A 13,573-nucleotide genomic window follows, 5' to 3' on the forward strand; every position below is an offset into this window, starting at 1 on the left:
TAGTAACCTTAGTTTTGATCATTTCTCCCTAGAATATGCTCTTGAAGAGCTTACCCTTAGTTGTCCAGTATGCAAATCTGCTGAAACAGTTGAGGTATTTTATTTATTCTTTTATTTTTTATTATTTTTTAATACTCACCTAAGGATATATTTTCATTATTGGCTGTTAGAGAGAAAAGAAGGAAGAGGGAGGGAGGGAGAGAGAGAGAGAGAGAGAGGTTGTGGAGGGAAGAGAAACATCGATTGGTTGCTTCCTGTATGTGCCCCAACTGGGAACTGAACCCACAACCTAGGTATGTTCTGTGACCAGGGATCAATCTCACAACCTTCTGGTACGTGGGATGGTGCTCCAACCAATTGAGCAACCCAGCTAGGGACAGTTGAGATATTTTAAATCATCAAGGATATATAAGTTATTTGATGAACTCTTGTTGAATCACTCCCCATTCATTGAAAGTTAGTAGAAGAAGGTCCATATTTTGAATGGTACTAAGGAATGAAGTGACGCTGTCAGGAACTAGGAAGCTTAACCTTTTAGTTTGTGCGAATAGTATTGGCAAAGGAAAAAAGCCATTATATTACATACCCCTGAGTAAATATTCAGAGATAGTAACAGTCTGCTCTGAAGGCTTGAGTCACAAATTTCAACAATTTTTTTTTTTTGTAATCTTGGAACCAATCATTTTCTCCCAGAGAAATGTTTTTTTTTTTAAAAAAATTGTAGTTGACATACAATATTATATTAGTTTTAGGTGTACAATATAGTATTCAACTTTTATGTACTGGTAATAAATTCTTAAATCAAGAAAGGGCTATTTCTGTTTACCAGAAACCGACAACAGCCACCTAATAATAGGGAAGCAAAACAATTTCTAGGTAGAAATAGAGGAAACCGTACAGTTACAACTCACCAGTGCAAGGCAGTCAGTGATGGAAACTGAATCTTTCACCATGTCCTTCATTTAACAATTTTTCCTTGTCTATTGCTATCTCCATCCTGCCTGAGCTGAGCCTAAATCAGTTCATACAAAGCTGAGGCTAACTGAGTTGTGGGATTACCTTCTTGGGATGAGGAGTTGGAGAGCTAGCTCTGTGTCATAATGGGAAGAAGAGCTATAAAATTGAGTGAGCTCCTTATGGGTTATATAACTGCTAAGAGCTGTGGGGTTATGATGCTTCATTGCTTCCAAGGATAGCACTTTGTTTAAAAAGAAAAAGCAAGCAAATATACCATCTTGTATATTTACAATTTGAATGCAATTTATGGCTTAGTAGTATCTATCCTGGATGTGGTGTGTTTTCTACCGGTGCCCATAGTCTGTGATGGGCTTCCCTTGGTGTGTTTTTTTCCCTCTGAGTATTTATTGTTTTGCATCTTTGTCCTTTCAACTATAGGATTTAGACAAAAGTCAAGAAGAGATCAAGAAACATCATGCCAGCATCAGTGAGCTGAAAAAGAACTTCATGGAATCTGTACCAGAACCACGGCCTAGTGAATGGGACAAACGCTTATCTACTCACTCTCCATTCCGATCACTTAACATCAATGGCCAAATCCCCACAGGAGAAGGAGTGAGTACTCTGTCCACGTGACCAGTTGTGCGCATGAGTGAAATAAATGTTTTTGTATATTAGTGTTCTGTATCTGAGAGAAAGTTTAGGGCTGAAATTTTTTTTTGGTGCCTTGCCCATTCATTGCAGCTTTAAGGCATTCATAGTCAAACACTTGTTTTTAAATCATATGGACTACCCAGTCTAATTATGGGAGCCACTAAGAGCTTCTGGTAGATGATTAGGGTCTGAGAGCTCTCTCTGTAGCTTCATGCTAGTGTGTGTTTACAAATTGACCATAAGCCAACGGAACTTTATGTTCAAACTGTGTCTTCAAGGACCAGAGAGTTTACTAAATTTAGTAAGGTCAAAATTGGAAAGGAATAAGCATTTTTTAAAAACTTTTTTTGAACATTTGTACAACTTAGAAATGTCTGGAATGGTTGACCACAATTATATAATAAACCCAGGAGGCCCCGAAGCCAGAGAATGTAGAATACCAAGTATTAATCATTGTGCTTCAATTTTAGAAAAGCAATTGATTTTTTATTTTATCTTTATGAGTAACATCAAACTTTTAATATACTGTTTTATAGCATAGTCACAATTAGAAGAAGCCAGAGATACCTTTCAGGGGCTTCTCTCTATCATACCTATTCTTTTATATTATTGTTGTCATTACTTATTTCAGAAATTCCACACCTAAATAAATGAATCTGTGTAATGAAAAAGTTACCTTGAGCATATGTTAAAAATTCTTTACTTAATCTTTAGCCTGTCAGGCTAAATATTTATATAAATAGTCACAATGACTCAATGAGCTATTGTAATGATTTTTAAATTATATGCTTGTTTTTCCCCCAAAGCATTAACAATTCTAGTTAAGAAAGGTAAAGTGATGTCTTAATAATTTTAAAAAACTTGTTTTTATATTTAGAATTTATGATAAACTACCCAACTTACTTAGTTTCTGGAATTGGAGAAGATAATAAAAGTTGGTTGACAAAGCGTACTTTTTATATTTTTCAAATTGTTATTCAAATTGACTAATGATCCTCTCAATAATATCGAGCCAATTTCACCGAGTAAGGGTGGAGCATTCCTGAAAGACGGACAGCTAAACAGGGTTACCAGGGATGATAGGGTGCAGTTGTTCCTATACATTGTCCTCTTGGTCTCCTTGCCCTGATATACATGGACATTAGTTTTGTATTTTAAATCTAGCAAATGTCCCCTGAACTGACTTTTTTCTCACAGAGAAAATGCCTTGTTGCTCTCTCGCCTGGTAACTGCATATTTCCTAGAAGTTTTCTTTTTGAATCTGTACAAACAATAAAAGATGTTTAACTACTTTGAAAAAGTAACAGTATTCTCTTGGATGAGGTTTGGTAAAGTTGAACCAGTCTCCATTTCCAGAAAATATCTTATATCTTAATAGAAACCCTTCAGAAACCATCTCAGGGCTGGTTTGGGGAATAGCTATGTCATTCTGTGGACTTTTAAAGAAATGACTCTTTATAAATTGAATTATATCAGTGGGGATACTCAAGCCACTTTAGCTCTCTATGTATATTATCCTCTAAAGGACAGTGGAATAAATAAGAACTGTACTGTAATAATCTTTTATATAGGATAATTCCATTTTCTGGCATATCTTACTTTTTCTTTAATAATTAGGACAATATTTCTGTTCTCTGGGGATATCTCTTCCACCTTTGACAGCATTGTTGTTGCATTGCAAGCAACTGAATTTTATATAATTTGTGTATGACCAGGTGAAGAAAACCTCTATCCTTCCCTCGGAAAGAAAGGTTGGTGGGCCAGAGGTAAAGCTGCTGTTACGACTTGTGCTTCTCAATCACAGTTTGCTCTTGTCATGGCACTAAGCAGATAATCCCCCCAGAATCAAACAGCAGCTGCTGAGTAATTTTTTTTTCTTTTGGCTATACTAGTAGATTCACTTACACCACCTTTGACCTAACACATAACATTTCCACTGCTGCAGCTTTTGCAGCTTTCAATTTGCTTATTTTGGCGCATGGCTGGTTGAAAAGCTGCATGAAGATATAAATATGTATTCAGAGAAAAAATGAAGTTAATTGTACCCTATTCTTTTTATGTTGTCTTTCTTCTCCCCTTTATTTTCCTTTAAAAATCATTATTATAATTTTGCATCCTTTCTTTTCCTTTTTTTCTTTTTTGCTGCCCAGTCCCCCAGCTACTTTCTCCCTGATACATATCACTTAGGGGTGTGCAAAGAACCAGTGTCGAACTTCCAAACTGATCCAAGAAGGCTGGCCCAACTGAGAGAGCTCAGAGCCAAGTTTTTCCTTTCATAGATAATATCTGTCTTGCCTGGATGGCAGAGTACAGACATTTTGGGGTTGGGGGTTAAAATTGGACAATTATAAAAAAAAATAACTTTCCTTAAAAGCGTCAGAAGTATTTGCTTAATGTGATGTATAAATCTTTATGATGGTCATTATTATTATTTTTAATCATAATTCCAAGAGAGAGGGGCAGGGAGTTTGCAATTGTTAAGATTTGTGATGGGGGTAGGGTTTGGTAGACCTTGGAGGCACATACAAACTTTTATACTTCTTTTTCTTTTCAGTCTTTAAAATGTATAGGATTAAGATTTTTATTCTCTTGAGCAAAAGCTAATTGCTGCATTGAATGAACCGTTACAGTTTTTAAAATCTATATGGAGAGACATGAGGATAATTTTTTATAGTCTACCGTTCTATTTGTAATAAAGGCAACTTTTCTGATGGCAAGAAGAATGCCTCATTATTGGCTTTGTCCCATTGATCTAAGAAAAGATGGCAGCACCAAAGCAATGAAAAATGACCCAAAATTCTTATGCATATATCCTTGAAGGCTGAATAAGTACTATAAAGAAGTCCATGATTCCTTGAACTTTCAGGACTTCTAGTGTTCATTCATTAAAAAAAAAATTATGTATTGACTACTGTGTTATAAAAACTGTGCTGGGGTGAATTGACTAAGTAAGTAAAATAGACAGTCCAAAAGATCTTCCCAAATCCTTTGCACATCCCCAAGTATCATTTTTAAGCATTTTTCATCTGTCATTTTGTTCATCTTTCTCTGTCTTTCTTGATCTCCTATCGTGAAAGCAGACACAGGAACGTGCTCTGTTAGTGCAGGATGAAGAGAAAATTAAAAGGCAAGAGAGATCTACTGAAAGAGCTTTACCCCAGCAAGAAAATGAAGAAATTCTTCCCAAGGTTTCTATTCCAATCCCTGAGGATCACAAGTCTTTCAAAAAGTGCCACCTCTACTCTAGTACTTTTCCATCTCCTCGTATTCCTTTCATGATGTCTTTTCTCGTGGTTCTTGCATTGGCTGTTTGGTGGTTGGTCTTTCTGTGATCGGAAAACAGGGTGCTCATCTGAAATGTCAAGACTAAAACTGTCAAAAACTTGTCGTTGGCTTCTGCTGTGTTATCTCCTGTATGATGTTCTCTGATCTTGATAGTTCATTGTCCTAGGAAAGCTCTTGTGATCATTTTTTTGTCAATAAATGTTACTCTTTGTAGAATATGTATTATGGGTTACAAAAGAGTAGGAATAGATTGCCCAAGCCAGCTTTCCTTACTGAAGTTTAACAAGTTTAGAAAAATCAGATTTAAGCATATGGTAGGTTGGTACTTTCCCCAAAAAGCTTTCGCCTTTTTCTGCATGTTTTTATTTATTGTTGCTATGTCCTCTCCAATGTTTCACACAAAGCAAGATACTCTGTAGAAACAGTAGATGGAATAATCTTCTGTAGTCATTTGTGTGGCATGGGCTTTGTAATTTTAGAAAAAAATTCAACTTGCTAACCTTTCAAAAGCCTTAAAAATGAAATGTTTTAATCTATGAATCCAAAACCACTCCTTTTCTTGTGATATCAAACCAATATATATACACAAAGGCCTTTTTTGGAAAAGGGCTTTTGTCTTCTGTGGCCTTCTTAATGTGTATTTCGGAGAAGTTCAGGGACAAACAACTTTATCCTGCCTCGTGTAGAGAAGAGATCTGCAAAGGTTAAATGCCATCTTTTCACAAGTAACATGGTGGTGGTTTAAGGAAATTGGTGCTGGTGTCCCTTAGCCTCCAGGCAGGGCTGAATTTTCCAGACTACTCTACCTGTCTTTAAAAGTCCTGAAATACAGATTTATTCAAGATCTGTTTATAAACATACCCTCTGCTGAATTAAAATACTGTGTTACTTCTTTATGACTTAAGTAATTATATTGCTAGAAGCAATATTTAGCCGTATGGTAAGCTTAAAATATATATTGATATATTTTGTTTTCTTGATACATTTCAGACATGTTTGTTCTTAACATTTGTGTTGAAATCAATTGTTTTTAATCAATGGCCTTGTGAGCTATGAAGTTCTATGTGACAAGTGTGTGTCCTTTGTTTGCATGTTGATTTTTAAGACTTTACTAAAGTAAAGATGAGCGTGCTCTCTATAACACAACTTAGATGTCTAACCTGTTATTTTTACCTCAGCATTAATGAAGTCTTGCATGTAGCTTGCTTTCTTATGGCACTTGAATGTACCAATATGGATGATTTGGTTAATGTTGTCTCAAATATTTGTTTTGAAACCTGAGTACATAGGGTTATCAAACTGAGATTATTGCACTTTATTTTACTTCTTAATGCTTTTCAGTTGATGAAACTGCTAAACAAGACTTTTTGTTTTTACGATGATGGCTTCTTAGAGAAAAAAATAACCAGTAAAGCCAAGAATCTTTTGTCCTTCATTCACCACTATTGTTTCATTGTCTCTGTGGATGTGCAGAAATAATTCTCTGGTATTCCTGAAAACTGCTACTCTGTGATTATAGGCTTTCCAAAGAAAAAAAGAAAAGGGAAAAAGAAGCAAGGGTTGGGTTAAATTTAAAAATCTGGTATGAGTGTATATCTTTCATGTCACAGATTATGTCTATTTACAACAAGTATTTTATAATTAAGAGTATTTATTGATTTTCTCATTATAAGGGATCTCAAGTCAACCTGAAATATTACAAAGTTAATCTCTAACCCAGAAAGTGATCATCATAAATACTCCCTTTTATCTGTAAAATAGAGATATAGGAACTTTCCTTGGTTTAAATTCTTTTTTCAAGGAACTAAAAAGGAAATAATCTTAGAATTTTGTTGATACTTTTATAACTGTTTCAGAGTATACTTCTAGTTTTTATTCCTATACACAGGTTTTTATTAATTATTATTGTAAACTTCACCTTGAATTTTGTTTCCCTTTGTATTGGTGTTATTCCAAGTTCACTAAACCTAGTGTAAGCCAACAGTACTTTTCAGTTTTATTAAGTGCAGCAGGATCCTTACTCATGTTGGAGGAGAAGGGCCAGTAGCGGTCTCAAAAGCCACATCCAGCACAATTATCAGAAGAAAAATAGTGGACACGACAGCTTTGTATTACCTAAAGTTAGTGCTGCCTATATTGGTAACATAAAACTGTAAATAGTTTTGATTTCCTTCTCATACTTCATTCCATTCTCAATACCAGAGATAGATCCTAGTGACTGTGTTGCAGGGGTGTCCAACCCATGGCCTGCGGGCCACATGCGGCCCAGGATGGCTATGAAGGTGTCCCAACACAAAATCATAAGTTTACTTAAAATCTTTTCTTTTTCTCATCAGTTTTCATTAGTGTGGGTGTTTTTAATGTGTGGCCCAAGACAATTTTTCTTTTTCCAGTGTGGTCCAGAGACACCAAATTATTGGAGACCCCTGGTTGGTTTTACCCTGGTTCAGTTTCTTAATGGTAGGTTGATAAGTAAAAACCAATTTGGACTGAAGTTGTTAATACAGACCAGCAAAAAGTCTTGTTTTTGCCTTGATTTTGTTATTAATTATTTCTAGGGTGATTGAGAGTTTCACTTAGACTTGCCTGATGTCCAGATTCCCACCTAGCAATAATGCAGAAACAAGCCTACCTCATGGGAATGAATCTGCAACATGTTCCAGGCACCAGAAGCTCTGGTTATTGTTCAATTCTTGATCTTCTAGGGACCAGGAAGACGGAAACTAAAAAACAAACACACGTCAACTTCTTGAAATTTTTTATATGAAAGGAAGCAATTAAATAGCTGTGTTTATTTCCATCTACTCCTTATTGGCATTTGAACAAGTCCTTAAAACTACTGAAGTTAAAAATGTCTTTCCAAATTCTTTATACTCTTAAACAATTCATCTTACCCATGTAGTATACTTAGAGTGGGCCACTATACTTGTAAATAAAGTGAGCATCAGTATTTTGGACCTATCTTTTAGCCATTTTCTTATGCTAATACTTGGAGTATGAAGGAGGTTCAGTTTGCATGGGCCAGTTTTACTACTTGTTTACAGCTTTGGTAAAAGTTTTGAAGGGAGAAGACGTTGACTCCGTTAACTAACATTAACCTGGGATTATCTGTGGGTTAGATATCCAGATCATCCTAATTCCTCATACCCAGTACACTTCTTCCTATTATATATTATTACAAATTTTAGTCTGAAATTTCTGTGGATAGAAGTCAATTCACTTTCTCCTCCTTTACTAAGTCACTTCTGTAATACTTCCTACAGATAAAAATGTAGGACACACTAGGCGTTAGGGGTTCGGTTATTTTTAGAAAACATTACCAATCAAAATTTATATTTAGGCTTTACCCCATAATCATCTATTTTCGAAAAGAAGCCCTGAGTCAAAAATAATGAGACATTTTCTTACGGGTGCTTTTTTTTTTGCCCATGGTATTGAGTATAGTAAAGACATACAGAACTTCTCCACAAAGTTTCTTTCCTTGTTATTCTTCTTCATAGAAATGACAAAATCCCAATCTTCCTCTGCACCGTAATGGACAGTATCAGTAAATCTGCTCTCACTTCTGCTGCTGTCGCCCCTCCCGCTTTGGGGTCTCCTTTGTACTGCAACAGAGCAAGACGCAGAAAGAAACACATTGGTGCAGACTGGGGAATGGGCACCTGAAATAGTTAAGAAGGTATGGTTGTTAGAGAGAAGCCATATAAATTTAGGCAGGAAGAGGAAGAGAGTGACTATAATCTACAATTACAAATTCATGGAGGATTTCATTTTGTAAATGAAATTCCTGTTGTACTAAAACTTGAAAGACAAAAAGAAGAGAAAGTAGTTTACCACACCAATAGATAGAAAATGCAGTCTCAAAGCTAAATAACTTTACTAGTAGTCTAGCTAAATGTATAGATGACAGACTGTTGAGGAAATGTATGCTTTAAGAGTGCTTTTCTCATCTTTTGTGATTGATATCCTAGAGGGCAGCCTTTTCCTTTATCACAGTCGGAATTCTGTTTGGGGTAAATACCAGAATAAATCTAACATTTCAGAGTGTAAAGGGGAGAAGGAAGCATAGAGTCCCAGCTATCTCTTTAGATTCCCCAAATTGGTGAAGGATGCAGTTTAGTCTCATTTTCTCCTCTACCATCTCTTTAAAGAATCTTTATATGTGTAGGATCTTATCTCAACAAAGCGCAGAGAATTAAAATTAAGGGAAAACATGGTTATTGCTATCCATTCATTGTTCATGACCCACTAGGGTCATGAATTGCAGGGGTGTTAAGAGGCAGCATTATCAGAATTTTAGGATCCAGCTCCTCTCCCTTATTAATGCTTGACTCTACTGTACAGTATCATGTAGGAGTTTAGAAACCAGGTGGTCTCCTCGCCTGTGTGTAAATATCTCCCAAGATATAACACATTACATCTTTGGACATCCCTGATTTTTATATATCAGTCATTCTTATGTTAAGTCAGTATGTTTTCTCATAGCTTTCTCTTCTTGGTCCTGAAGAATTTTCTATCTTCCATGTTATAAACTCTTTGTATAGTTAAAAGTAACTCACATGTTGGAATTAGACAGTTCATGCCCTCAGATAATTTACCATCTTATATTCAGACCTGTACAGTCTTCCTCCTAGCATGTTATTTGTCTGCTCTCTTCTTTTCTTTTTCTAGTTTTCCTTGCTTTATCAGCTATTTCTCTTTTTGGCTCTATTGCCCATAGGTTACTTCCCCCTTTTTTTTTTTTTTTAGCTTTATGTCTTCCCTAAAAGAACATTTTGAAATTCCTGGAAATCCCAGCTTCTTCGTAGATAACACAGGCACTTGGGATTTATTTTTTATTGTTTATCTTTTAGATTTTATTTATTTTCAGAGAGAGGGGGAGGGAGGGAGAGAAACATCAATGTGTGAGAGAAACAGCAGTTGGTTGCTTCTCACATGCTCCCAACCAGGGACCTGGCCTGCAACCCAGCGGTGTGCCCTGACTGGGACTCACACCAATGACCTTTCATTGCCAGCACTCAGGCCAGCACTTCACAGGCCAGCACTCAATCCACTGAGCCACACCAGGCAGGGCCAAGGATTTATTTTTTAGATTAAAAAGTGGGGGTGGGATAGTTTCGTAGCTTTGGAAACTTCTTGTAGCCCAGAATCTGTTGACAAGATAATATCACTATTTTGTTATGAAGAAGCATACCACCAGCGTCTGCATTCTAAGTTTGCTTGGCTTCTCTAACAACCTAACTGACCTTTACATACGTTAGCACTCCCAAGTGATTTGATTTATACCAGTGTGATATGATGAAATTATGGTAACTTAACTTTCTGTTTAACATTCTGATTATGATTTAGAGTCCTACCAGAAAAAGTGATAATTAAAAATTTGAAATATTATCAATCCATCTATTTTACTTTGTGCCTGTCTCAAAACTGAGATTCTAAAAGTGAGCGGCTTTGCTTTATTTAACTGTTTGCCAGTCTGTCACCTTTATATCTCAGATATATAACAAATGATAATTGTTAAATTGAATTAAATGATCAGTCACAGGTGGCAGTGAATCAATTCCAACTTTTCACTTAGACTCTCTTCCGTTGGAACACAGATGTGTGCCAAATTAATCACCATGTACCCACGCAGTACATGCAGGTAGCCCCCCAAAACCCTTGTAAGACCAAGAAGACATTGTCTCTTGTTAATGCTGTAGCATGGTCCCTGGTTTATTCGAAGAATCTACATATTCCTGTATGATAGGTGTCAGTCTTTCTAGTAATGTCTTGTAATTTGGTTCAATTAAAATCTCTTATCCATTTGCCACAGGTAGTATCAGCTGTTCTAACTGTAGAACATATTATCAAGACTAGGGTGCATTTCTGTATATATAAATTCATCTTTGATTGTAATATCATAAAGGAAACCAGTTATTTGGCAATTTGTGTTTATCTAAAAATATATTGCAGAGAACAGTTTGATACTTTTGTCTTGTGTTTACATAATATAACAAACCAATTGTATCAAACTCTTGTGATATCAAGAGTTTTATATAACAGATAGACCAGGGGTTGCCAAACTGTCTGTAAAAGGCCAGATAATAAATATTTTAGGCTTTGCATGCCATGTAGTCTCTGTCAAAATTTTGCCACTGTAGAGTGAAAACAACACAGACAATAAGTTAACAAATGAACATGAATATGTTCTAAGCAGACTTATGGACCCTGAAATTTGAATTTTATGTAACTTTTGCCATTAAATATTATTACTCCCCCCCCCGCCCCCAGCCTGCACAGCCACTTAAAAATGTAAAACTATTCGTAGCTCATAGCCCTACAGAAACAAGGAGAGGGCTGGATTTGGCCTGTTGGCTGTAGTTTGCTAACCCCTCGCATAGGTCTAGAGAACCAGAGAACTGATTAGTTATATTTTCTGCCTTTGTACTCTTTTTGAAGAGCTGTAGTGGCATTCTTAGCATCTTCATTCAATGTTGAAGTATTTTTTATCTTGTTTATGATTAGAAATGGAAAACAAAAGACAAGGAATTTATTTCTGTTTATGTGGCAGTGGGGGTACACCTGAACTACAATCTAAAATAACAGTAACCACCACAGCACGCCTGCCTTTGTCAGTTTTCCAAATAGTTCTCTGCTAATTGTGTTTAATGTGTTTAAAACATATTCACTGGTGGATCCAGCTAACTCTTTTGGTGTTTGTTTGTTTGTTTGTTTGTTTTTGGTTTTTAAGAGTCTACCTCCATTTTCCCCTAAGGAATAAACAATTCCCAAATTCACCTTCTCTGTAGCCAGGTTTTGGACATTATCTAACAAACATGGTAAAGAAAGTGAAATAATTTTCAGTCTGAAATTTTGGTACACCTTAGTGGATTCAGCAATTGGGTATTTAGGAAAACATTTTAGGAGGATTTCTCTTTCAAAATAGATTTTTCTGAGAGGAATTCCTCAGTTCAGAGCCTAATTGGGAAGTACTTACCAATAAGTCAAAATAAGATGAAGTTATATTCTTTTGAAGTATCTTTGCTCTCAAGCTGACATGGTTGTGTTCTGAAGGATTCCTTGATCTGTAATTAGCTTTGGCAGGTGCTTTCTGAACCCTAAACCTCTGTTTCTTTTTGGTTCTCTGGTCCAGGATTCTTGAGTTCTGATACTACGCTGAGTTAGTTTATCCATTTAGCAGTTCAGCAGTATATTTAAGCCTAAAAAATTCTGCTGAGAACTTCTCTTTTAGAACAATTTCTTTTATATTTTTCTCATGTTATTTGCTCTGTTAATATGTAAATCTATCATGAATAAATCTTATTTCAGATCTGACTCTGGTTGATACTAGTCATTAAGGGAAATAGGAGCTAGTAATGCTCCTATTACCAAAAGGAGGAAGGAACCTCTGGTTCACTGGATCATCAAGAGATACTGTCAGCCAGTCTTTCCAGAAAAGTTCTCTTATTTTTACTATTATCTATGGCCCAGTAGTTGTCTTTTGTTAAGTCCTAAAACAGAGATAACCTATCGACATGTGTTCAGTTCTCAAATATTAATATTTTAAATCAGCTTGGAACTCATTTGACTTACTCATACCAAGTTTTTAAAATAACTTTTTCTAACCAAGTTAATCAGTCGCTATGATGTATGTAATTATCATATCTGTTAGAAGCATTTTTAATATGCTGAATATGTCTCTGGTTGTTTTTTTTAAAGAATACTCTACAATTTAGTAGTTATTAACCAGCCAGGACTTCTCTGATTATATTGAAGAATGAAGAATGGGGTGGGTATGGATTTGTGGGTGTGAGGAGAACTTGCTCCTGTAATGTGGAATTAACAGAAGGCAGTCCACTTGATCTCTTACTTCACCTTGGATAAACCTTATCTTGTATCCTCCCCTCACAGTTTTAGATTCTATTGTATTATCCAGGTGATTACTTAAAACCAACACTCTACATTTTGAAGTGGTCTATTTACCAGCTCAAAGTAAGTACCTTGTGGAGGTCTGAGCAATATAAAAATTTTGTAATGTTTCTCCAAAGCTACATTCCTTTTAGGAATTCGTTGAAAATGTTAACATAGAAAGCCATTTTCATTATTTCAGGGTTTTGTTTTTTTTTTTTTCAGGAAGAGAAGACACAGCTAGTTAGTATATAGTAGTTTTCTGAAGTGCTTATTACGGCTTTATCATTTTTGGAATTGGGACTTATAAGAAATCCTGCTAAATATGTTTACTTGTGTTCCATAGTAAGTGAGTTTTTGTACAGGTTAGAGCCCCTTCTCTCCATCTTCATCTCTCTACCTCAACCCTTCTCAGTATAATGAAATAAAATTGACCAACCGAAGGCTTCTGGTCTCCTAGATATGCTTAGTATAACCTTTAATATTTGCTCAATCACTTTGAATTCTATAGCTCTGTTCAAGTTTGAGAACACTCATTTGATCTGTGGAGTCCTTGCTGGTGAGTGCAGTGTTAAGGCAAAATTTTCTATTACCTAATAGTTAAAATTTTGCAGCAGGCACTGATTTTGAAGCTGTTTGCTTTTACGTTCGCGTATTGTGGGGATAATCTAATAACAGCACTATTTAGGAAATTATAAAAACTATGCTTGAAGGATACGTCACTGGCAAATTCCATTTGCTGGCATTTACGAGAGGCTACGTTATGAAGTGATTTTCATATAATAAG

The 13,573-nt window shown here is 35.7% G+C and overlaps 1 protein-coding gene across 6 annotated transcripts in view; it reads left to right on the plus strand.

Moving 5' to 3' along the window:
• Nucleotides 1-13,573, plus strand: part of EPB41 (erythrocyte membrane protein band 4.1) — a 163,967-nt gene that overhangs the window by 124,886 nt on the left and 25,508 nt on the right. For 3 of the 6 annotated variants that reach the window (XM_054571863.1, XM_054571864.1, XM_054571865.1), the window contains one exon: nt 1,396-1,572. In XM_054571863.1, coding sequence (XP_054427838.1) covers nt 1,396-1,572 — 177 coding nt within the window. Of the gene's footprint in view, nt 1-1,395; nt 1,573-3,326; nt 3,378-13,573 lie in introns of all 6 variants that reach the window. The other 3 variants (XM_054571860.1, XM_054571862.1, XM_054571861.1) reach the window with 2 other exon arrangements.

Source organism: Pteronotus mesoamericanus, unplaced genomic scaffold (genome assembly GCF_021234165.1).
Source record: "Pteronotus mesoamericanus isolate MK-2021 breed Mesoamerican mustached bat unplaced genomic scaffold, CSHL_Meso_final contig_221, whole genome shotgun sequence".
NCBI classification, from domain to species: Eukaryota; Metazoa; Chordata; class Mammalia; order Chiroptera; family Mormoopidae; genus Pteronotus; species Pteronotus mesoamericanus.